This window comes from Zalophus californianus, chromosome 1 (genome assembly GCF_009762305.2).
Source record: "Zalophus californianus isolate mZalCal1 chromosome 1, mZalCal1.pri.v2, whole genome shotgun sequence".
NCBI classification, from domain to species: Eukaryota; Metazoa; Chordata; class Mammalia; order Carnivora; family Otariidae; genus Zalophus; species Zalophus californianus.
In genome coordinates, this window is record NC_045595.1 from 25,790,185 (window position 1) to 25,812,980 (window position 22,796).

General features: G+C 40.1%; 2 protein-coding genes across 26 annotated transcripts in view; one reads left to right on the top strand and one right to left on the bottom strand.

The window, feature by feature from the left end:
* Positions 1 to 7,541: 7,541 nt before the first annotated feature.
* Positions 7,542 to 8,333, bottom strand: LOC113916952 (translation initiation factor IF-2-like). Its single transcript, XM_027584258.1, has one exon. It carries the CDS (start codon positions 8,295 to 8,297, stop codon positions 7,560 to 7,562), a length of 738 nt encoding a protein of 245 aa, XP_027440059.1. The 5' UTR covers positions 8,298 to 8,333; the 3' UTR covers positions 7,542 to 7,559.
* Positions 8,334 to 8,591: 258 nt separating this feature from the next.
* The window catches only part of LOC113916949 (sarcolemma associated protein), a 153,080-nt gene continuing 138,875 nt past the window's right edge, over positions 8,592 to 22,796 (top strand). For 24 of the 25 annotated variants that reach the window (XM_027584242.2, XM_027584240.2, XM_035727704.1 and 21 more), the window contains exon 1: positions 8,619 to 8,850. In XM_027584242.2, coding sequence (XP_027440043.1) covers positions 8,653 to 8,850 — 198 coding nt within the window. In that variant the 5' untranslated portion in view covers positions 8,619 to 8,652. Of the gene's footprint in view, positions 8,851 to 22,796 lie in introns of all 25 variants that reach the window. The other variant, XM_027584252.2, reaches the window with a different exon arrangement.

Below are 22,796 nucleotides of genomic sequence, written 5' to 3' on the forward strand. Positions count from 1 at the left end.
CTCTGATATTTTAATTGGTAACTAAGCTATTTAAAGACAAACCCAAATATATCAATAAAAAGTCATAAAAAATACCTTATGTGGCTTTCTGACCCATCCCTTTTATTCTTAAGCATTTGCTGCATTCAAAAAAACATTCTCTTGCGGTGCCTGGGTGGCTCAGTCGTTAAGCATCTGCCTTCGGCTCAGGTTGTGATCCCAGGGTCCTGGGATCGAGCCCCGCATCGGGCTCCCCGCTCAGTGGGAGGCCTACTTCTCCCTCTCCCACTCCCCCTGCTTGTGTTCCCTCTCTCACTGTGTCTCTCTCTGTCAAATAAATAAATAAAATCTTAAAAAAAAAACCAAAATAACATTCTCTCTCTCTCTTTTTTTAAAGATTTATTTATGTTAGGGAGAGAGAGGGGCATGGGGGGAGAGGCAGAAGGAGAGGGAGCGAGAGTCTTAAGCAGACTCTATACTGAGCATGGAGCCCATTGCAGGGCTCAGTCTCACTACTCTGAGATCATGACCTGAGCCAAAACCAAGAGTCAGTCACTTTAACCAACTGCACCATTGAGGCACCAGCCAAGTATCATTCTTAAATTGATAATAAAAAGCAAGAGAACACTTCGAGTAATCAAAAAGGGACTTACACAAGATTGAGAAAATAACATAATTTCTTCCCTTCCTTACCACCCCCACCATACAGGCTTTTTACTATTGATTTAAAATATTTATCACTTTTAGGAATAAGGCTCCTAGTATTGATGTTCTCATTTCTTTTTTTTTTTCTTAAGATTTTATTTCTTCTAGAGAGACATAAAGAGTGTGAGCAGGGGGAGAGGCAGAAGAGAGGGAGAGAGAGAATCTTAAGCAGGCTCCACGCCCAGCCCCAATGCAGGGCTCCATTTCACCCCTATTATATGGTACTCTTAAAAGGCCATGCAGGGGCTCCTGGGTGGTTCAGTCCGTTAAATGTCTAACTCCATGTCGGTTCTGATGTCAGGGTAGTGAGATCAAGCCCCACCTCAGGCTCCGCACTGGGTATGGAGTCTGCTTGGGATCCTCCCTCTCCCTCTGCCTCTCCACCCCCACTTGCATGCTTGCTTGCTCTCTCTCTCTAAAAAAAGGGGCGGAGGGGAGCATGCATTGTGTGGCTTAGAAAAATATCTGGAAGGATATAGTTAATAAACCGTTAACAGTAGTTGGCTCTAGATTGAGGATTTGTGTTGAGGCTAGAGAGGACTTTTATTTTCCTTCCTTTGCTTATTTGAATATATGCAATGAATATGTATTAGTTTTATCAATCCAAAAAAATCAGTAAAGATATTTTTAAAAAGAAAAAGAAAAACCGAGCATGTACTTTACATTTAGCCTTTAGGATCAGTCATTTAATCTTTTTGAGCCTTAGTTTCCCTGTTTATAAAATGGGATTAATACCACACAAAGATGTCATGAGGAAAATGCCTTACCATATGGTGAATATACATTCAATACAAGTCCCTTTTCTGAGTCTCAGGTTTCTTGCCTGAAAACTTAGGGAGCTGGATAAGTTGTCCATGATCCTTTTGAGAGTTAATCTGATTCCCTCTATTTATATTCACAGAAAAAGATTGCTAAAAGAAAAATAAATGTCTTTATTTGTCATTAGGCAATTATTTTTCTTCTATTTCCTGAAGAACCAAAAACAGATGAGCAGTACCTCTGGAATGTCTGGGCCACTCCACCCTGGGCACCTGGGAAATGACAGGGTATTTCCATTCATTAGCATCTCTCTAATGAGGAGAGCCTTCCTTAATGAAAAGAGGATGAAACTTTAGTTAATAAGCCATTGTGTGCCATAAAAAAATATTATATAATCTCAATTTTAATTTTTGACTACTCCAGTCCTCCTCTTTAATTAGTTTGCCTACCGATATTTGCAATCTAGATACTCTGTTTAAGCAGTTATGCAAATTTTCCATAATTCATTATATCATGTGTCATTGGTTAAAGTCTAATTAGATCACTATCACTTGGGGGGGTTGTATATTAAGTGAGTTTACAGAGTTGTCTCCTACACATCTGAAATACTAATAATGGCCTATCTTTCATGGTACCAGGGTAATGATTTTACAATTCTCTCTTTGCTTTTCTAAGATTGAAAACTATCTTAGATGGGAAAAAGACAGTCTCTTCAACAAATGCTGGTAATAGTTATCAGTCTATTAAAAAGGTAAACAATTTTTAAAAAAATGTAGAAAGCTACAACATTGAGAAATACTACCATTCCAAATTTCTCAAAACATTTTATATATACATATATATATATATATTTTTTAATGTAGGCTCCACACCCAACATGGGGCTTGAACTCATAACCCTGAGGTCAAGGGTAGCATGCTCTACTGACTGAGCCAGCCAGGCACCCCAAAACATGGCCTATTCTTTATTTAATTAAAATATTGTATGGATACAGAATCAGAGAGAGGAACACCCACATGCCTTAGAATTCAAAATATCTCATGTATGAGATTTCTTAATTTAAGACTTTTCTGTGCCTGCCGAATACCAGTGGGTGAAGAATGCCTTCAATGTCATTTTGGCATTTCTAGTGCCCTGCATAGCTTGGTAGGATTCTTTACCCTTCCAGGTTACAGCAATCCCAGCTTTTCTCACAGAAAAAAAACCCTATTCTCTTTGTTTAACATTAATTTTAAGAGATACTGTAGTAGAACTTAACATAAGGAGATACTTTTTATTTCTACATTTATGAACACATTTCTTCATCTACGAATTAGGATAATACAACTTGCTCCTTACTGTATGTGGAAGGCTGGGGGAATTCTTACTAGTAGTAAGAATTAAAATAATAACATTGAGTATCTACTATTTCTAGGCATCATGGAAGGATGGCACTTTGTCTTGCATTATCTTACTTAATCCTAACAAAACTCTGTGAGGTTTGTTTGTTTTTTAAAGATTTTATTTAAGGATGCCTGGGTGGCTCAGTTGGTTAAGTGTCTGCCTTCGGCTTGGGTCATGATCTTTTAAAGATTTATTTATTTATTTTGAGAGAGTGAGAATGAGAGAGAGAGAGAGTACATGAGAGGGGGGAGGGTTGGAGGGAGAAGCAGGCTCCTCGCCGAGCAGGGAGCCCGATGCGGGACTCGATCCCGGGACTCCAGGATCATGACCTGAGCCGAAGGCAGTTGCTTAACCAACTGAGCCACCCAGGTGCCCGGGTCATGATCTTTTAAAAAAAGATTTTATTTATTTATTAGAGAGAGAGAGAGAAAGCACAAGCAGGGGGAGCGGCAGAGGCAGAGGGAGAAGCAGGTTCCCTGCTGAGCACTAGATCCCAAGACCCCGGGATCATGACCGGAGCCGAAGGCAGACGCTTAACCCACTGAGCCACCCAGGCATCCCAAAACTCTATGAGGTATTATCTACTTTTTTCAAAGACTTAGAGAAGCTCAAAAATTTATGGTTTACAGTGCTGGTATATGGTAATGCAAGGTCTGAATCTGAAACCTTGATTTTCATTACTCTACTTTAACTTAGGAGAAAGATGAAAATGTTGTGAAGTCCTTTATTTGCCCTCAGGTCCTCCAACAATTGAAACCCACTTTTGTGCGCCTCTCCTTGTCAAATTCCGGCCCCGTATGCTTCAGTAATATAGGCCCACATGTAATTTCCGTAGAGTCCTGTTCTCTCAAGTTTCTGGGTCTTTGTTTATGATGTTTTCTCAGCCTAAAATTTCATTATCCTGCTACTACCAGAGTAGCTGCCCTACTCCTACTCATTTTTCAAGTCTCAGTTTAAACTACTCCACACTGTTACATGGTCAATTAATCTTTGACAAAGGAGGCAAGAATATGCGATGGGAAAAAGACAGTCTCTTCAACAAATGCTGTTTGGAAAACTAGAGAGCCACAAGCAAAAGAATGAAATTGGACCATTCTCTTACACCATAATGAAAAAAAAAAAAACCCCTCAAAAATGGATTAAGGACCTAAATGTGAGACCTGAACCCATAAAAATCCTAGAAGAAAGAGCAGACAATAATTTCTCCAACATCAGCTGCAGCAACATTTCTCTAGATATGTCTCCCCAGGCAAGGGAGACAAAAGCAAACATAAACTATTGGGACCACATCAAAATAAAAAGCTTCTGCACAACAAAGGAAGCAATCAACAAAACTAAAAGACAACCTACTGAATGAGAGAAGATATTTGCAAATGACCTATCTGATAAAAGATTAGTATTTAAAATATATAAAGAACTTATATAACTCAACACCAAAAACAAAATAATCCAATTAAAAAATGGGCAGAAGACATGAACAGACATTTTTACAAAGAAGACATACAGACGGCCAACAGACATGAAAAGATGCTCAACATCACTCATCATCAAGGAAATACAAATCGAAACCACAATGAAATATCACCTCATACTTGTCAAAATGGCTAAAATAAAAAACACAAGAAACAAGTGTTGGTGAGGATGAGGAGAAAAAGGAACCCTCGTACACTATTGATAGGAATGCAAACTGGTACAGCCACTGTGGAAAACAGAATTGATATTCCTCAAAAAATTAAAATAGAATTACCCAACAATCCAGTAATCCTACTACTGGGTAAATACCAATAGTATTTACCCAAAGAATATGAAAACATGGGGCACCTGGGTGGCTCAGTCGTTGGGCGTCTGCCTTCGGCTCAGGTCATGATCCCAAGGTCCTGGGATTGAGCCCCGCATCGGGCTTTCTGCTCCGCAGGAGGCCTGCTTCTCCTTCTCCCTCTCCCCCCTGCTTGTGTTCCCTCTCTTGCTGTGTCTCTCTCTGTCAAATAAATAAAATCTTAAAAAAAAAAAGAATATAAAAACACTAATTCAAAGGGATATATGCATCCCTATGTTTATTGCTGCATTATTTGCAATAGCCAAATTATGGAAGCAGCCAAAGTGTCCATCCACTGATGAATGGATGAAGAAGAAGTGATATATGTGTGTATATATATATATATATGCATATACACACACAATGGAATATTATTCAGCCATAAAAAGAATGCAGTCTTGCCGTTTGCAACAACATAGATGAATCTAGAGTATAATACTGAGCAAAATAAGTCAGTCAGAGAAAGACAAATACCATGATTTCGCTCATATGTGGAATTTAATAAAACAAATAAAGTAAAAAAACTAAAAACCAGACTCTTAAATATAGAGAACAAACTGATGGTTAACAAAGGGGGATGGGTGCAATAGTGAAGGGGATTAAGAATACACTTATCTTGATGAGCACTGAGTAGTGTATAGAATTGTTGATCACTATATTGTACACCTAAAACTAATATAACACTGTATGTTAACTGTACTGGAATTAAAATTTAACAAATAAACTACTCTGCCATGCTCCCATCACTCTTGATATACTCACAATGGCAAGTATCTTACTATGTCATCACCTAAATTGTGAGCAGCTTGAGGGAGTCAGGGTTATTTTCACTGTTGCAGGGCTTTTCAAAGTAGCTGTTTCCCAGTTGACATTCAATTAAATATTGATAGAATGAACAAATGAAAGTATGCACAAATAACTTATGAATTCATTCACAGAACTCATTAAGGATTTGTGAAGGGACCTGTATTACTTTATTCCACATAAGCCTAAAAGTGACCAGAAATGAAAACTTTTCATCCTCTTATATTAAAATTTTTCAACATATCTTTATTATTTTTTTTTCCAGAATATAGTATCTGGGACACAGTAGTAAATACATATTTGTTGAGTTAGTGAAGAGTCCTAGAAAAGTACACAAATATACAAAGTCTTTATAATCTAATGCATATTCTTCCCTCCAGACTCACTATGTGCCATTTCTACTTTATCCTGTAATAATGAGTAACAGTATGTAATTTTCATTCATGCATCAAATATGTATTGTCACTATTATGTGCCAGGCACATTGGTCCACTGTTTCAAATAGCTTTGTTTCTTTCTTGCTATTCTCTCTTCCTGGACATTTAAGAAGCCATTCAGCAAATACGTCATTTATTGTGGTTTTCCTACCTTCCTTCCTTCAGTTCAGTTAGTTACCTCCCGGAAAAGGCTGTCCCTGACATCGGTGGTACTCAGTGCTTGCTTCCATCTTAGCCCTCATTACATCAAAGTGAAATGATCTGTGTCTATGTTTGTTCCCTGCCCCCGTCCCTATCCCGCAATACCAATACCGAGGTATTGCTTTCAGAGGGCAGGGATGGAGGTTTTGTTCACCTATGTGTCCCCGGGGCCCAGCACAGAATTTAGGACAGGGAGGACAGGGCCAAAACCCTATATCTAAGTATTGAAAGAATTCCCACAATAAGTGAGTTATGTATTATCTCCAAATTATAGATGATAAAAGGAGGCTTGAAAGGGTTTAGAAAAGTTTTAGAAGAGCCCAAGGTCACACAGTGGTAGAGTCTGTTGTCAAAGGAATTTGAAGAATGAAGCCATCATTGGTTCTAAATGAATAAAACTCCTTCCCACCATCTTTTCTTGAAATTTTCGTTTAGATTTTGTATTCTTTCCTTCTATAGCCTGATGACTCCTCGACCACCATAATATTATGAGTGGGGACAATACCCCCTTTTTTTTCATATTGAAAATTGTTTGACCTCTCTCTGGAAGCAACGTGATTTTAAAACTTTCTGAACTCACACACTCGTTCCGGGGTAGAATCTGCATTGGAGTCTTGGGGGGACGTGATAGGTCCCACGAGAAGGGTCATTCGAAATGGAATGCGGGGACTAAGAGTTTTTCTCTGGACAGGATTCACAGAAGGAGCAGGGGGAGGATGGATCTCATTTTTGATGCACAAATCCTGAGACTTGTGGGAATTTGGTTGTTCACACCTAAGGCGGCGGTAGGGGACTGTGTTGCCCACAGTTAAGATGACTGCAAATGAACATCTCCTTCGGATGGGTCTGTTCTCTTCTTTCATTGGTATTTTCAATGAGAAGTATAGTGAATAAAATTTAGTAAAAGTTGGTGTCTTCTTACCAAGATGGTAACGTAGGAAGTTGGCACGTTTTGTTTGGAAAACCTTTAACAGGTCAAATTTTCTCTTGCCCTTAACCAAAATGGTCGTAAAGGTTATCCTATGGTTTGAAGCTTCCAGCCCTTAACTAACATGGCGTCTGGAGCCCGTTAAAAATTAGCCTGCCCTCTTTTATGCCCTTAACCATCATGGCCTCCACGGCGTCTAACACGTGACGACCCGGACTACGGCGCGGGAGAGGGGGTAGGAGGGCCCTTGAAGGGTGCGCGTTCCCGTGGCGGTGCACCGGGTAGGTTTCAGTCAGAGTCACTATGGCGGCCGGCGCTGGCAAGGTAAGGTGAGGCGGCGGCAGCGGCGAGGGAGGCTGGGCCCGTTGTGGCGTCCTGGCTCTAAATCCCCGCAGTTCGTCCGCGGAGAGGTTGGCCGAGGTCGTGGCTAGTCGCGGAGACTGGCGGGGGGCGGGTTGAAGGGGGTGCGGGCTAAGGCGGGCGGGCACCGGCGCCTGACGGCCGTTTGTTTTCATGTTTTCCCCACCAGGTCGGAAAGTTTCCTGCCTTATCGGGCACAGCCTGAGCGTGTCCCACCGGCCGCGAGTGGTGGAGGCTGCGGCGGACCCAGCCCGGGGCCTCCAGGCCTCTCCCCCAATCTCCGGGCCAGCCTCCCTCCCCCACCTCCTCGTCCGCTGGGAGCTGTGGCTGCCGTCCCTGAGATGCGACCCTCGCGGGGGCGACCCTGAAAGAAGGCGGCCGGTGTGCTGAGCAGCAGCCAGGAGCCCAGGCGTTCAGGGACCAACTTCCTGCGGGCCGAGACCCCTGAGCCTCCCGGGGTTGTGCCTCGCTCGGTCCGCACCGGCCTGCAGAGCCAGATCTCCGCCCTGGGCGCGGGGACGCCCGCCAGGTGCCCGGGAGTCCCGACTCGGCCGCTGCCCGCGCCTCTGCCTGTCCCCGCTCCTCGCGCCAAGGACCCCAGCCACTGCCGTCTCGGCTCGTGCCAGGGACCCCGTGCCACCTTCCGGGCGGCCTCCGCGCAGCAGGAGCAATGCAGACTGTCCCGCTGGCGGTCTAGACCCCCTTGCCGCCCCCCTCGCCTCTGCCGTTCCACTCCCCGAGGCCCTCGAAGAGGGGCGGTGGCTGCCCAGAGGTGCTCGGCTACACCTTCCTCCGGCCCGAGAGGACCTCCTGGCCGCACGGAACCGACCCTTCCTTCATGCTGCAGTGCTGCAACGTTTCCGCCACCAAGGGGGAAAAGCGGCCGCGATCCCAAACAAAACACAAGAATTGGTGTGTGACTCATCTGCTTGGATACCTCCAGTCCCCAAACTGTCTTCCAGGAGTTTTCTTGGCCGAAGCTGGCCGATGTTTGAGCCTTTTCTTCCCAGGGAAGAAGATGGACTGAAAGCTGCCCGTTGGGGACTTTGTGCGATCAGGGCGCTGCTGGGTTTTAAAGGAGGTGATGGGGCTTGCGCTGGCTTGTCTTCCCACTCAAGTGAAGAGTTGTTGATGTTCACTGGTTATGCTTAGACAATGCGCAGTTTGTTTTAATTTAAAATTTTGGGGGGGATAGGGGTATAGGCTTGTGAAGGGCAGTCCGGATCCGGTGGAACTCCTCTTTGTACCTTGGTAGGAGAGACACCCCCAGTCTGTCCTCGATGCCGTCAGCCTTGGCCATCTTCACTTGCCGCCCGAACTCGCACCCATTTCAGGAGCGCCATGTCTACCTGGACGAGCCCATTAAAATCGGCCGCTCCGTGGCCCGCTGTCGACCAGCGCAGAATAATGCTACCTTTGATTGCAAAGTGCTGTCAAGGAACCATGCTCTCGTTTGGTTTGATCACAAGACGGGCAAGGTAATGTCACCACGTTATCTAACAATCTTTACTTTTCGTTTCCCTTTGCTCTTTTTGCATAATGTATGCAGGATCCCAGCGTTTGCACCCAGAGGAGACTTTCAGCAAGGCCATGGACCAACTTTTTCTGTGTCTGGTTCTATTGGAGATTAAGTTGAGGTGGTTGAATGGAAAACAGAAGGTATTGTAATTAAATGCCTCGGGAGGGCGATGACATCTTGATAATGTGGTCGTTCCCAGTGAAATCCCAAACCCTAATTCATTTTGGGAAAACTAGATAGTGAAACTTGGCTTCTTGCTTCCAGTCTTTTTAGGAAGGTGAATTTGCCCTTCAGTGCTTGAATAAGCAAGCAGCAGTTCCCAAAGCAATGCTGGGAATCTGTGGCCAGTATTACACTGGGGCTCAGGTGTCTCAGTGGTGAGATGTAGTTAACACAGCTTTTAGTTGAGTTCAGATCACGATCTTTCTAGTAAGGACAGTTGTTTGTGTGAATTTACAGTTTTGAAAGATTTGATACATATTTACACATGAAGGAGTAATTGGCAATTTTCAAAGCCAATTTCATTAAGCATGAACAACTGTAACTTTACATTTTCAGAGTTTTGTTTGCAAGTTGGGTGAACATATATGTATTGCTTTTGAAAATCACTTTTTGATGTTCCCTGCAAGAACTTATTAAAAATACTTAATGCATACTTACAGAGGTGATATTTAAAAATCAGTGTTAGGAAATTAATTTACTTTCTGAAATTATATCCAATTCTATCAAATAATTGCATTACCTAGATGTGATAGGATGAATTTAACACCCTTTATTTTTAAGTGTGATCCTTTTGCATTTTTAAGTTGGCACCCTAATTTACTATACATGTGGGTGCTTATATTTTAAGAATACAAGAAAAAAATTAAATAAGACCCTTTCAATTTTTAAAACTTTATGTGTGTGGAGAATATACTGAAGAACTCATTTTTGTGCTTTTACCTCAGGTTTTCGTTGAGATACTGAATCAGTTCCAACTTAGAGTAAGTTATGTAAGACTAATAGGAATACCTTGGGTTTCACCTCCTGACTTTTTGCTCCCTCTTCCTGAGTTAAATGATTAAGTCTTTTTTTAAAAGAAGAATTTAAGTTTTCAATAGTAGTATTTTGAAATGGAAGAAACCTGAGCCTCAGAAAAAAGAGAGAAAGCAATACTTCTGTTGCTACAGAATTAAGGAATTATTACAGAAATCATTTTTCAAAGAAAGGAGGAAAAGATTGCACTTGCATAATACCTATGCCCTGCTCTGTGTGTAAGATGAGAACTGAAAAATATGTTAATTTTTCTGTGTAACACCAGATGTTCATTTACCTATGGAACAGACCCTTTTTTCTCCCTAGAAACTAAAGTTTGGGTGTCTGAAAGACTTCATAGATTACCCATAGTCATTTACAGTGAGTATTCATAGAACTCTTTCCAGCTATCAAATTCAAACATCAGTTAACTGCTAGTGCCTTAACTCAACCAGCTTTGATCTTTTTGTCTAAGCTAAGGTCCAACTTAATCAAATAACAGGTTTGCTTAAAGTACATAATCTGCAAATGCACCTGCTTTACTTGGGTACCCTACTCAAAGGAGACTCAGATTTTTTCTTTTACTTATTTAAAAAACAGTGATTACATGAGCAGTGCTTTTCATGGCTATACTAAAACCCCCACAATAGGTTATTTTGAGATGGCTTACGGGTAGATCCATAGTGAGTATTGTATGAATTGAGATGACATGTTAAAATTTTGAATGGATTTGTAATTAGAAAAACTTATCTTTAAAAGATACACAGCTTATTTCTACCATTTTCACTTTTTTCCTGCTCTAGCTAAAAACAGGATGTGAGGCCATTACTTAGGTATAGATATAATTATTGATTATTGCACAACCTAATCTAGTTAAAACAAATAACCTGTCAGATTTGCCATGTCATCAAATTGTTTTAGGAATAAAGTTATTTAAAATTTAGGTTTGAACAGACAGGTTTTTATTGAGCACCTATTATGTGCCAGGTATCCTGAGGCACAATTCCAAAGAAAACCCACAGTTTGACCAAATATCACTTACTGTTTTCTATGTGTGAAATTTCCAGTTTGAGGATTTCTGCTATAATTGTCTCATGACAAATAAGTCATTGAGCCTAATATATATTCCCAGCAAATTCCTTTATACAATAACATAATCCCTTCCTATAAGCATCACCTCAGGCAAGTTTTTATTTTTCAAACATCTCATCTCTAAGCTTTAGTTTTCTGGGGATAATAGTGGTACCTACTATTGTTTTGAGGATTGAGATAATCATGTAAATTACTTAGCACCCTGTTTGTGGCCCTTATTAAGGGCTTAGTCCTTAGGGAGGAGGGTGTTTGAGGTGGGGGGAAGAGCAAACCATCTAGGCAGCTCTTTGCAATTTCTATAGTGCTGTGGAGTCCTAGGAAGGTAATGAGAATTGTTTTTTCTTTCATGTGATGGCATATGTAGAAGTAATCTTAAATTGAAACATATGAAGTTGAAAACTTTGTTCAAATTAGCACTTTCCCTGGGCGGTGGAGAATTGGAGTAATACATACCCTTTGGTTGACTTTTACCTTGTGATTTTTGCATTCTACACTGGCCATTATAGGAGACCCATTAAAAGCTGGAAAAAGTAATAAACACTTGAAACTTTCTGATATTCAAGTAATACATATTCATTGTAGAAAATCTGCAAAACATAGGCACATGGAAATCTAGGTGACACTTTTTTTTTTTAAGATTTTTTTAAATTTATTTGACAGAGAGAGAGACAGCGAGAGCAGGAACACAAGGAGGGAGAGTGGGAGAGGGAGAAGCAGGCTTCCTGGCGAGCAAGGAGGCCGATGCGGGGCTTGATTCCAGAACCCTGGGATCATGATGTGAGCTGAAGGCAGACACTTAACGACTGAGCCATGCAGGCGCCCCTAGGTGACAATTTTTAATGCTAAGTTTGTGGAGTGTGTTATGGTACCGAAAACCTGCAGGTTGGAGGGTGACAGGTTTGCCATAGAGTGGAATATAATACGTTTTCCCAAATCATCTATTCGGGGGTGTAGCAGTCCGTTATTGCCCTGCTTGGATGCTGACCCTGTGTATCATACTTCACTTCTCTTTGGAGGTCAAGCTCTTCAAATTAGATGGCATATAATAGAATGGTTATTAATCCTTCTTTTGACCAAGGTACCACTGAACAAGCAAATCTACCCATATGGTGGTTACATAGGAGTAGTGAGTGGACTGCCTCCTTCTGATTTGAGTCTCTGTGGACAGGTGATAGTCTAATGGTTGATACAGTAGTCTCTTTCCACTCTCACTATAGTTTACTTAGGAATTAGTTATAAGTGATAGTAGTATTCTACTTCCATTTTCACTTTGTTTACTTAAATTCAATGCATGTTTTTGAGCACCTGTTCTATAATGATCTGTTTTAATGGAGGGCACAGTGGTGAGAGGGAAGAAAACAAGAACTGGTTAGAAATTGTTATTCTTTCTGGGAGCTTATATTTTGGATACAGAGGGTGACTATACACCTTAATAACAGTTGATTGAGAAGGGCGCCTGGGTGGCGCAGTCTGTTAAGTGTCTGCCTTTGGCTCTGGTCATGATACCAGGGTCCTGGGATCGAGCCCTGTGTCAGGCTCCCTGCTCAGCAGAGAGTCTGCTTCTGCCTCTTCCCCAGCTCATGCTCTCCCTCACTCTCTCTCTCTCTCTCTCTCTCAAATAAATAAAATCTTAAAAAAAACAAACAACAGTTGATTGAAATAAAATAGTATTAAGTAAGTTTAAATGGCAAGGGTGATGGTGTTTGAATTAGACTTTACAATAGAAGTGGATAGGTACACCTTAAGAAAAGGTCTTTTTGGGTGGTTTTTGTATGTTTTGGGTGGATGAGAGTAGAATAAAACAGACAAGAGCAGGTAATTTTGAATGAGTTTGACATCTTCCAGTCACTGATGAAATTGATTTTGTTGGATTGGAGTTTTTTGGAGAGTATCTATGTGTGAACATCCATTCTGTGTGACGTTTTTATGTTTGTATCTCTTTTTTATAAGTAGTTGTCAGACTCTGGAAGAGAGGGTGTCTGCCTTATATGTCTGTTTCTTATTTTGTATAAAGCAGATGCTGAGTAGCTTAAGCTGAGGAGATAGTTGTGGAGTGCCTTGATTACCAAGCTAAGAGTATGGACCCATGTACTCTGGAAGGCCAGGGAAAGTTCTTTGCAGGGGACTGACATAGCAGAACCACCATTTAAAAGTGATAGAACAACAGTATGTAGGGAGGCCTTGGAGCAAGGACCAATGGGTAACAGCTTAATTAATACTTGTTGTGCGCTATGTACCATACCCAGTTCTGAATGCTTTACATGCTAATTTAATCCTTAAAGAACTATTTAAGATAGCTGCTTATTTTTCCCATATTAACCTATGAGGAAATTAAGGCACAGAGATATTAGATTAGATTAACTTGCCCGGGTTCACAAAGCTAATAAATGGTAGAGTTGGGATTTGAATGTCGGTATTCCAACTTTTGACTCTTAGAGTCTAGAACCCAAGCTCTTAACTACTCTGCTACTGCAAGGCTTTTAACAGTTTAGATCTGATGTCATATTGTCAGGGCATTGACCATATTCACAGTGGGAATAAAAATGATTAAATGCCAGAAAGTGAAAAAAGATAAGAATATTAACTTGCTCATTAGGACTTTAGCAAAAAGAGAGGTTCTGTAAGTACTGGAGATTTTAGGATGGTTCATGGATAGGTTACAATTTAAGTTAGACCTTACTTAGGACTTTTATTTTTTTAAATAATTTTTTATTGTTATGTTAATCACCATACATTACATCATTAGTTTTTGATGTAGTGTTCCATGATTCATTGTTTGTGCATAACACCCAGTGCTCCACGCAGAATGTGCCCTCTTTAATACCCATCACCAGGCTAACCCATCCCCCCACCCCCCTCCCCTCTAGAACCCTCAGTTTGTTTTTCAGAGTCCATCATCTCTAATGGTTCGTCTCCCCCTCCGACTTACTCCCCTTCATTCTTCCCCTATCTTCTTCTTCTTTTTTTTTTCTTAACACATATTGCATTATTTGTTTCAGAAGTACAGATCCGTGATTCATCAGTCTTGTACAATTCACAGTGCTCACCATAGCACATACCCTCCCCAATGTCTATCACCCAGCCACCCAATCCCTCCTACCCCCTACCACTCCAGCAACCCTCAGTTTGTTTCCTGAGATTAAGAATTCCTCATATCAGTGAGGTCATATGATACATGTCTTTCTCTGATTGACTTATTTCACTCAGCATAACACCCTCCAGTTCCATCCACGTCGTTGCAAATGGCAAGATCTCATTCCTTTTGATGGCTGCATAATATTCCACTGTGTATATATACCACATCTTCTTTATCCATTCATCTGTCGATGGACATCTTGGCTCTTTCCACAGTTTGGCTATTGTGGACATTGCTGCTATAAACATTGGGGTGCACGTACCCCTTCGGATCCCTACATTTGTATCTTTGTGGTAAATACCCAGTAGTGCAATTGCTGGATCGTATGGTAGCTCTATTTTCAACTGTTTGAGGAACCTCCATACTGTTTTCCAGAGTGTACTTAGGACTTTTAAAATAAGGCAGATGTAAATAGAGTCAGTCAGGGGAAGGAGTTTTGGGTGGGAAGAATTGCTGAAGTAAGGGTATGAAAGCAGGAATGATATGTCACATTGCAAGGAAGCCATTGCAAAGGAAGAATCTTCAGAATTTGTCAATCAAGATAGTTTCTTTTTTTTCTTCCCATATCTAAACATGACAGCAAAGATCCTGGCCTCAGCTTTTGGGACAATGGCAGATTATTGATTTTATTTGTTTGTGTATTGTTTTACCAATTTTTTTTGTTGATAGAAGTAAAAATGTCATTAAGAGGTGCTGGTTTTTGTGAGAAAGTAATATAATTGACAAATGTTATGTTTAAGGCACATTGATGTAAACATGTTCAGAAGGCCAGGTTGTATATCCAAAGCACACTTTCATTTCGTACTTTTCACAATAGTGGAAAATTAATGAAATCTTACCTATTCAAGTTAAAAATGTGGATGGTGTATATACTTAAAGCTTTTTTTTTTTCCCCTGCCTAGATATTTGACTTTTCTCCTTAGGTTGAATTTACTCTTTGCCTTCTCAGGCTCCTATTTGGTTTTCTCAAGTGGTATTTATGTTAGAGCTTAGTATCTATTCTCTTCGGTAAATAGGGAGGAGAGTGTCTGTCATTTAGACTTTTAAGTGAAAAGACTGTGAGATTGGTTCTTAATGTGTTGTCAGTTACTTGAATCAAGAAAAATGATGGCACTTGTTAGCTATGGAAACGTTCTAAGGACTCTTCCTGTGCATGTTTCTCTCATTGCCACTATAAGTAAATGAACAGTTTACGTCTGCCCCAAAATCTTGGTTATTGCCCCATTAATTTTTAACATGATGTACAAACCCCTTCAAAATCTCTTATTTCCCTTTTTTCCAGCTCCATCTTCTATTACTTTTTTTTCCTTTACTCCAAACTGTGCAGTAGCTGTGTGACAGTGCTCTCTGTTCCTAGAACAAGTGCCTTTTTTGCTGTTTTGTCTTCCAGAATGACCTTTCCCCTTCATCCCTTGAGGCCCAGTTTCAATGTGAAACCTTCCCTAACTCCCACTGACTAAAGAATTAATTGCTTCTTCCTTTATACCCCCATAGAACTTTGTATATAATTTCATTATGGGACAGACAACAAAATAACTATAATGCAAATGTGCTTGCCCTGCCAGATGTGAGCTCTTGAGAACTAGAGGATAGGCACTACATAAATGTTTGAATGAGTGAAATGTGAACAATGGAGCCGTCTGTACTTCTGCAAACCCTGAGGAAGGTCAAAGGGCAGAAGGTCATTTGAGTTAGTCCTTAATTTGAGATCATGGACTCAATTACCAATAGATAGTCTTTGTAAAAATCATTACTTATTGAGAATTTGCAGTGTGCATGACAGTTTGCTAAGCATTTTGGGACTGTAGATTTATCTTGTGTTTAGTGACATTAATTTTGAGCTCTTACATATATATCCATTCTCATGCAAAATAATACTTTTATTTTAAGGGTTTTATAGTCAGAGTGCTTTCTTATTTCACTTGATCTGTATAACACTCTTAGGAAGTAGGTAGAGCAGCTACAGGCTGGATACCTTTTATCCAAAAGGAGTTGGATGTTTAGAGGTTATTTGTACAAGGTCATCTATTAATAACTATGGGAGTTGGGACCAAAATCTAGATTTTTTTCCCCCTTGAAATGAAAGCCAACTATTAGACATTTATTCTAAGCTATCTTATTATGGACTGAACAATTACTATAATGAAAATCTGTCTTTTGCTCTCTTGAAAGATAATCTAAGCTATTATTTTCTGGGTGCATAACTAAAATGCTTGTCATATGACAGGCTTCCAAAGACTGCAAGAACCTGAGTTAATTATTTCTCTGAGTCAACTAGCATTTTTTAAAACATACGTCTGATATTTCCAGCAATAAATATATTTTTTCTTAGGCTTGCATTCAGGCAACTGATTCAGATTTGGGTGTTTATGCAAATGAATGAAACAGCCTTGGAAAAACTTGCCTCCCCTGTAAATTTTTTTATTCTTTAAAGAGAATACCTGTGGGGCACCTGGGCTGCACAGTTGGTTAAGCCTCCAGCTCTTGGTTTCAGCTCAGGTTTTGTCTCAGGTCCTGATCTCCGGGTCGTGAGATCAAGCCCCTGATGGAGCCCTACATTGGGCTCCGAACTTGGTGTCGAGTCCGCTTGTCCCTCTCCTTCCCCTCTGCTACTCCTCCTGTGTGCTCGCTCTCTCTCTCTCTCAAATGAATGAATAAATAAAATATTTTTTAAAAATATAAAGAGAATAGCAGATAGGTATAATGACAGAAGTTTAAAAAGTTTATGTAGGCACTTGAGAACATGGAAGTTTTTGGTGATTGGTAATGTATCCTTTGTCAAATACAATTTGGGTTAGATTTGAATTTAAAGATATAAGAAACGTTGTTTTCTTATTTATTTGAATTAAGGATTTGTCAACACTTGCAGGCTTATAGTTTTATCTCTATTTATAACTACTGACTTGTTCTAGCTGTGGGTCCAGCAGAAATGAATTTCCAATATGGACTTTTAAGCTGTTATTTCTTATTTTTTACTTATACAAATAGCAGGAATACATTCTCAAAAATTCAAGCAATAGGAATTATATAGAGAATAAGAGCATATATATGGTCTGAACACAGATACCTCTCTTCCTCTTCCCCTATTCCAGAAGTGACTGTTGTTATTAATTTGGTATGTAATTTTCCCAGAACTCTTTCTGTGGATTTACTTACTGGGTATGTAGATACAGAAACAGTTTTTTGTTGTTACTTTTTTTCATAAGTGATTGGATCATAATTTAAAATGTACTTTTTAGCTGATGATATCAAGTGAATTGTGGTAAGCTTTTCTGAAATATGTTAATATGCTCTGAGTTCTGACCAGCATCAAGACTGCTGTAAAATTATCTCATTTAATCCTCACAACAAACTTTTGAAGTGTTTAGATAGTGTTATTGTCCTGTTTACAGATAAGATAAGAAGACTGAGGTTCAGAGAGGTGAAGGAATTTCAGGGTAACAAAGGTAGATAGTGGTGGAGTCAGGATTCAAATTTCAGTCATCTAATTGCAGAATGCACACTTTTGGTCTCTCTTTTTTGCTACCTCAGCACTCTTAGTCATTATTAATCTCATCACCAACCTGTTAGTGAAAAGTATATCAGAAGAAAAAATGCATTGAAATAAAAACCTTATTGTCTATTAACTCTAAGATATTTTAGAGGTTTTTTTTTTAATTTTTAGAAGATTTTATTTATTTATTTGATGGAGAGAGAGGGAGAGAGAGACAGCGAGAGCAGGAACACAAGCAGGGGGAGTGGTAGAGGGAGAAGCAGGCTCCCCACTGAGCAGGGAGCCCGATGCGGGGCTTGATCCCAGGACCCCGGGATCATGACCCGAGCCGGAGGCAGACGCTTAACGACTGAGCCACCGAGGCGCCCTGCCCCTATTTTAGAGTTTTAATTGAAGATTAGTTCCTCAAACAGTATTTATTAATCACTTAACATTTTACAGGTTGAATAAAAACACCTCTTTACATGAAAAGATATTGGAGTATCACTGTTCAGATATTATATGGAAAAAGATATTTTTTTCTAAGTTTAGTATGTTTGGAGGTTCTGTTTTAAGTAGAATGTGTGTATATATAAATATACGTATGACCCCCCCATACATAAAATCTAATGTAGAAAAAATGACTTTTGTTTTTTAATTGTTTATTGAAATACTAACTATATTATTAGATGCTAGTTATAAAATTCCTTACATTTCAAAAATTTGGGGATAGAAAATAAGATCATGCTGTATGTTACCAGTATATCTATGGTTGTTATGCTTGTAGAAGAGACAAAATTTGTAGTTCTGAATTGTTTCAGTTTGCTTGGTGAAAAGGAATGTTATAGAGTTACTGTATAACCCAGCAGTTTTACTCCTAGATATATACCCAAGAGAAATGAAAGCGTATGTCCGTACAAAAACTTAGATGTTTTAATGTTCATAGTAGCATTATTCATAATAATAAAAAAGTGGAAAGAACCATCAACTAATGAATGGGTAAATAAATTGTGGTATACCATATAATGGAATATTATTCAGCATTAAAAAGGAATTAAGTACTTATACATACTACAACGTGGATGAACCTTGGAAACACTATGCTAAGTGAAAGAAGCCAGACACAAAAGGCCACATGTTGTATAATTCTGTTCGTCTGTTTGTGTGAAATGTGTAGGATAAGCAAATCCATAGAAAGAAAGTAGATTAGTGGTTTCCAGGGTTTGGGAGTAACAGAGTGTTATGGTTAACTTTATATGACAATTTGGCTAGGCCATAGTAGCCGATTTTTGGTCAAATGCCAGTTTAGATGTTGCTCTGAAGGTATTTTTAAAAATGTGATTAACATTGGGGTGCCTGGGTGGCTCATTCGGTTATGCGTCTGCCTTTGGCTCAGGTCATGATGTCAGGGTCCTGGGATCAAGCCCCATGTCAGGCTCCCTGCTCAGTGGGGAGTCTGCTTCTCCCTTTCCCTCTACCCCTACCCCCCGCTTGTGCTCTGTCTCTGCCTCTCTCTCGAATAAATAAAATCTTTAAATAAAATATAATAAAATGTGATTAACATTTAAATCAGTAGACATTGAATAAAGCAGATTACCCTTCAGAATGTGGGTGGGCCTCATTCAGTTAGTTGAAGCCCTTAAGAGAAAAAACTGAGGTTCCTCTGAAGAAATTCTGTCTTTATAGAACCATCATACTCAAGACTACAAGAGCAGTTCTTGCCTGAGTCTCTAGCCTGCTGGTCTGCCCTGCAGATTTCAGACCTGACAGTCTACACAGTCATGTGAACCAATTCCTTAACATAAATCTCTCTCTTTATATATACACACATCCTGTTGGTCCTGCTTCTCTGAAGAACCCTGACTAATAGAGGGAGTGACTGGTAAATAGGTATGGTTTTTTTTTTTTTTCAGGTGATGAAAATGTTATAAAATTGATTGTGGTGATGGTTGCACCACTCTGAAATGTATACTTTAAATTAGTGAACTGTGTGGCATGTCAATTATATCTCACAAAAGCTCTTCTAAAAAAAAGAATGTTAGATGGAGTAATAGCTTAGTGAAAGCAGATTAGGGTGTAGGAAGTAGAAGAGTGCGGAACAACCGTTCAAATGTGGGTGAGATTAGCAGAGCCACTTTTGAAGTACCTGTAGCTTAATATTTGTCACTACTTCTTTTTTTTTTTTTTCTTTAGAGAGAGAGAGAGAGAGAGAGAGAGAGCATGAGAGGGGAGAGGGTCAGAGGGAGAAGCAGACTCCCTGCTGAGCAGGGAGCCCGATGCGGGACTCCATCCTGGGACTCCGGGATCATGACCTGAGCCGAAGGCAGTCACTTAACCAACTGAGCCACCCAGGTGCCCCTAGTAGTGACAAATATTCTTAGTACCTTATTGGTTAGATGTTCTAAAAAATTTAGTAGATGGAGAGTGTGTTTCCAATATTGAAATGTTTGTTAATAGGCACAATTTTGATATTACTAAGAAGCTGTAGTGCCAAGGTCTTAATGTGGGAGTTGGGAAATGTTGGAAAGATAGAGTTGAAAAGCCCCAATCTGAACCTGGGGAGTTTAAGGTAATAATTTTATTCACCAGTGAATCTTTTTCTTTTTAATTGAAGTATAGTTGACACACAATGTTACATTAATTTCAGGTGTACAACATAGTAATTGTACCACTCTATGTATTATGTTATGCTCACCACAAGTGTAGCTACCATCTGTCACCATACAATGCTATTATAGTACTGTTGACTATGTTCCCTCTGCTGTGTCTTTTATCCACATGACTTCTTCATTCCATAACTGGAAGTCTGTATCTCCCACTCCTCTTTACCCATTTTGCCCACCCCTCCACACTCCTCCTGTCTGGCAGCCATCAGTTTGTTCTCTGTATTTATGGGACTGTTTCTGCTTTTTGTTTATTTGTTTATTCATTTGTTTCGTTTTTTAGATTCCACATGTAAGTGAAATCATATAGTATTTGTTTTTCTCTGTCTGGCTTATTTCACTTAGCATAATACCCTCAAGGTCTGTCCATGTTGTCACAGATGGCAAAAGCTCATTCTTTTTTTTATGGCTGGGTAATATTCCACTGTGTGTGTGTGTATGTGTGTGTATGTATGTATGTGTGTATATATGTACACATATATACACACTACATCTTCTTTATCCATTCATCTGTCAGTGGACACTTGGATTGCTTCTGTATCTTAGTTGTTATAAATAATGCTGTAATTAACATGGGGGAGTGTCACCAGTGAATCTTTTGGGTATGTAGGCACATAGGGGGTAGTAAAATATGAGAATGAATAATGTTTTCTTGACTAGAAAAAAGTGTTCACTTAAATTATAGTTGAACTTAAACTTGGGCCATTATGCATTCCTACTCTTTAACAAGTATCTGAGTGTCACATGCTTGCATTGTGGTATAATGCCCAGTAGGTAGTACTGAAAAATAGAATTATAACACAAATAAGTCCAACAATAGAAGTATCCATGAATCATTGTTTCAAAGTAGCTAAGGGAGTGATGTATTCCTTCCCCCAGGATTGGGGGCAGAAAATGTGGAAGGAAGGAAGAGGGCTTCACAGAGAAAGTTGTTTTTAAAAAACACTGCTGTTTGAAGAGTGAGTAGGGTTTTGCTAGCTGCATAGAAAAAGAGCAGAGCATTCCAGGGGTGCCTAGCTGGCTTATTTTGTGGAGCGTGGGACTCTTGGTCTTGGGGGGTAAGTTGGAGCCCCACGTTGGGTATAGAGATTACTTAAAAATAAAATCTTTTTAAAAGTGGGGGGCAGGGCATTCCAGCCCAAGGGAACAGTATGTATTTGAGGCAGAAGAGCCTAAAAGAGAATGGTGTATTGTGGGAAATGCAAACCCAAAGTTAATGGAGTTGGGGAGGGGAAAATAGAATTATCAAGTCTTTGGGGTAGTTGAGCACTGCTGGCAAGAGGGGCTAGGGGAGGCAGTGTGGTTAAAGGTTAAAGATTCTGGAGCTGGACTACCTGAGTTGGAATCCTGGCTCCATTGCTTGCCAGATGTGTGACCTTAGGGAATCTCTGTGCTTCACTTTCCCCCATATGTGAAAGTAGGCTAATAGTGGAATTCACCTCATAGAACTATTGTAGAGATTTAATGAGAATTCATGTAAAGCAGTTAGCAGAATGCCTGGCATAGAATGAGCACTCAATAACTTGTCGCTGTTGTAATTTTTCTTTATTTTAGTTGGTGTGTTTGCACAATAAGACCTGTATGCCTTTTTTCCGTAAGTGGGCTTTTTCATTGTTAAATAGTTTTCTCCTTTGAATGTCTGTCTTTAGAGTCTCCTGAAGTAACTAAATTATTTGAAACCTTGGAACTCCTTTTAATGTGTTAAAGAAATAGTGTGATATAATAAAAAAACAAATATTCGGTCTTCGTCCCAGCTTCTTGGTGTACTCCTCCTAAAACTCTTGCAATCTGTGGAGTGATGAATGTCTTTTGTATGCTGATAAGATGACTGGAGGCTGGGGGGATCCTAGTAGCTTCAGGATGGGGGGGCTGGTCACCAGAAAGACCAAATGATCAGAGGATTGGACCTTTCAGCCCTGTTTAACAATCTCCAGGAAAGGGGGTATGGCTGCAGATTGATCTCTATAAAAACTCTTAGCTATTGAAATTCAGGGACCTTTGGGTTTGGTGAACAATATGAGGTGCTAGGAGGGTGGTTCACCGGGAGAGGGCATGGAAGTGCCTTCCCCCAGACCTTGCCCTGTGCATCTCTTCCATTTGGCTGTTCCTGAGTTGTATCCTCTATAATAAACCAGTAATAGTAAGTAAAGCACTTTCCTGAGTTCTTCGAGTCATTTTAGTGAGTTTAGTGAGGTGTGAATTAGGAATCCTCTGAATTTATAGCTAGTTGGTTGGAAGTATCAGTGACAACTTGGGACTTTTGACTGGCATCTCAAGTGGGTGCAGTCTTGTTGGACTGAGCCCTTAACTTGTGGAATCTGACATTAATTCCAGGTAAATAGTGTAAGAATGGAATTGAAGGACATCCAACTTGTATTGGAGAGTTAGAGAAGTGATATTAGAAGACACCATGCAGGGGCGCCTGGGTGGCTCAGTCGTTAAGTGTCTGCCTTTGGCTCAGGTCATGATTCCAGGGTTCTGGGATCGAGCCCCGCATTGGTTCTGTGCTTGGTGGGAAGCCTGCTTCT

Bases quoted from the DNA above. Each gene is read 5' to 3' on its own strand.
- LOC113916952 (XM_027584258.1), bottom strand. From the start codon at position 8,297: ATGAGTCACACACCAATTCTTGTGTTTTGTTTGGGATCGCGGCCGCTT.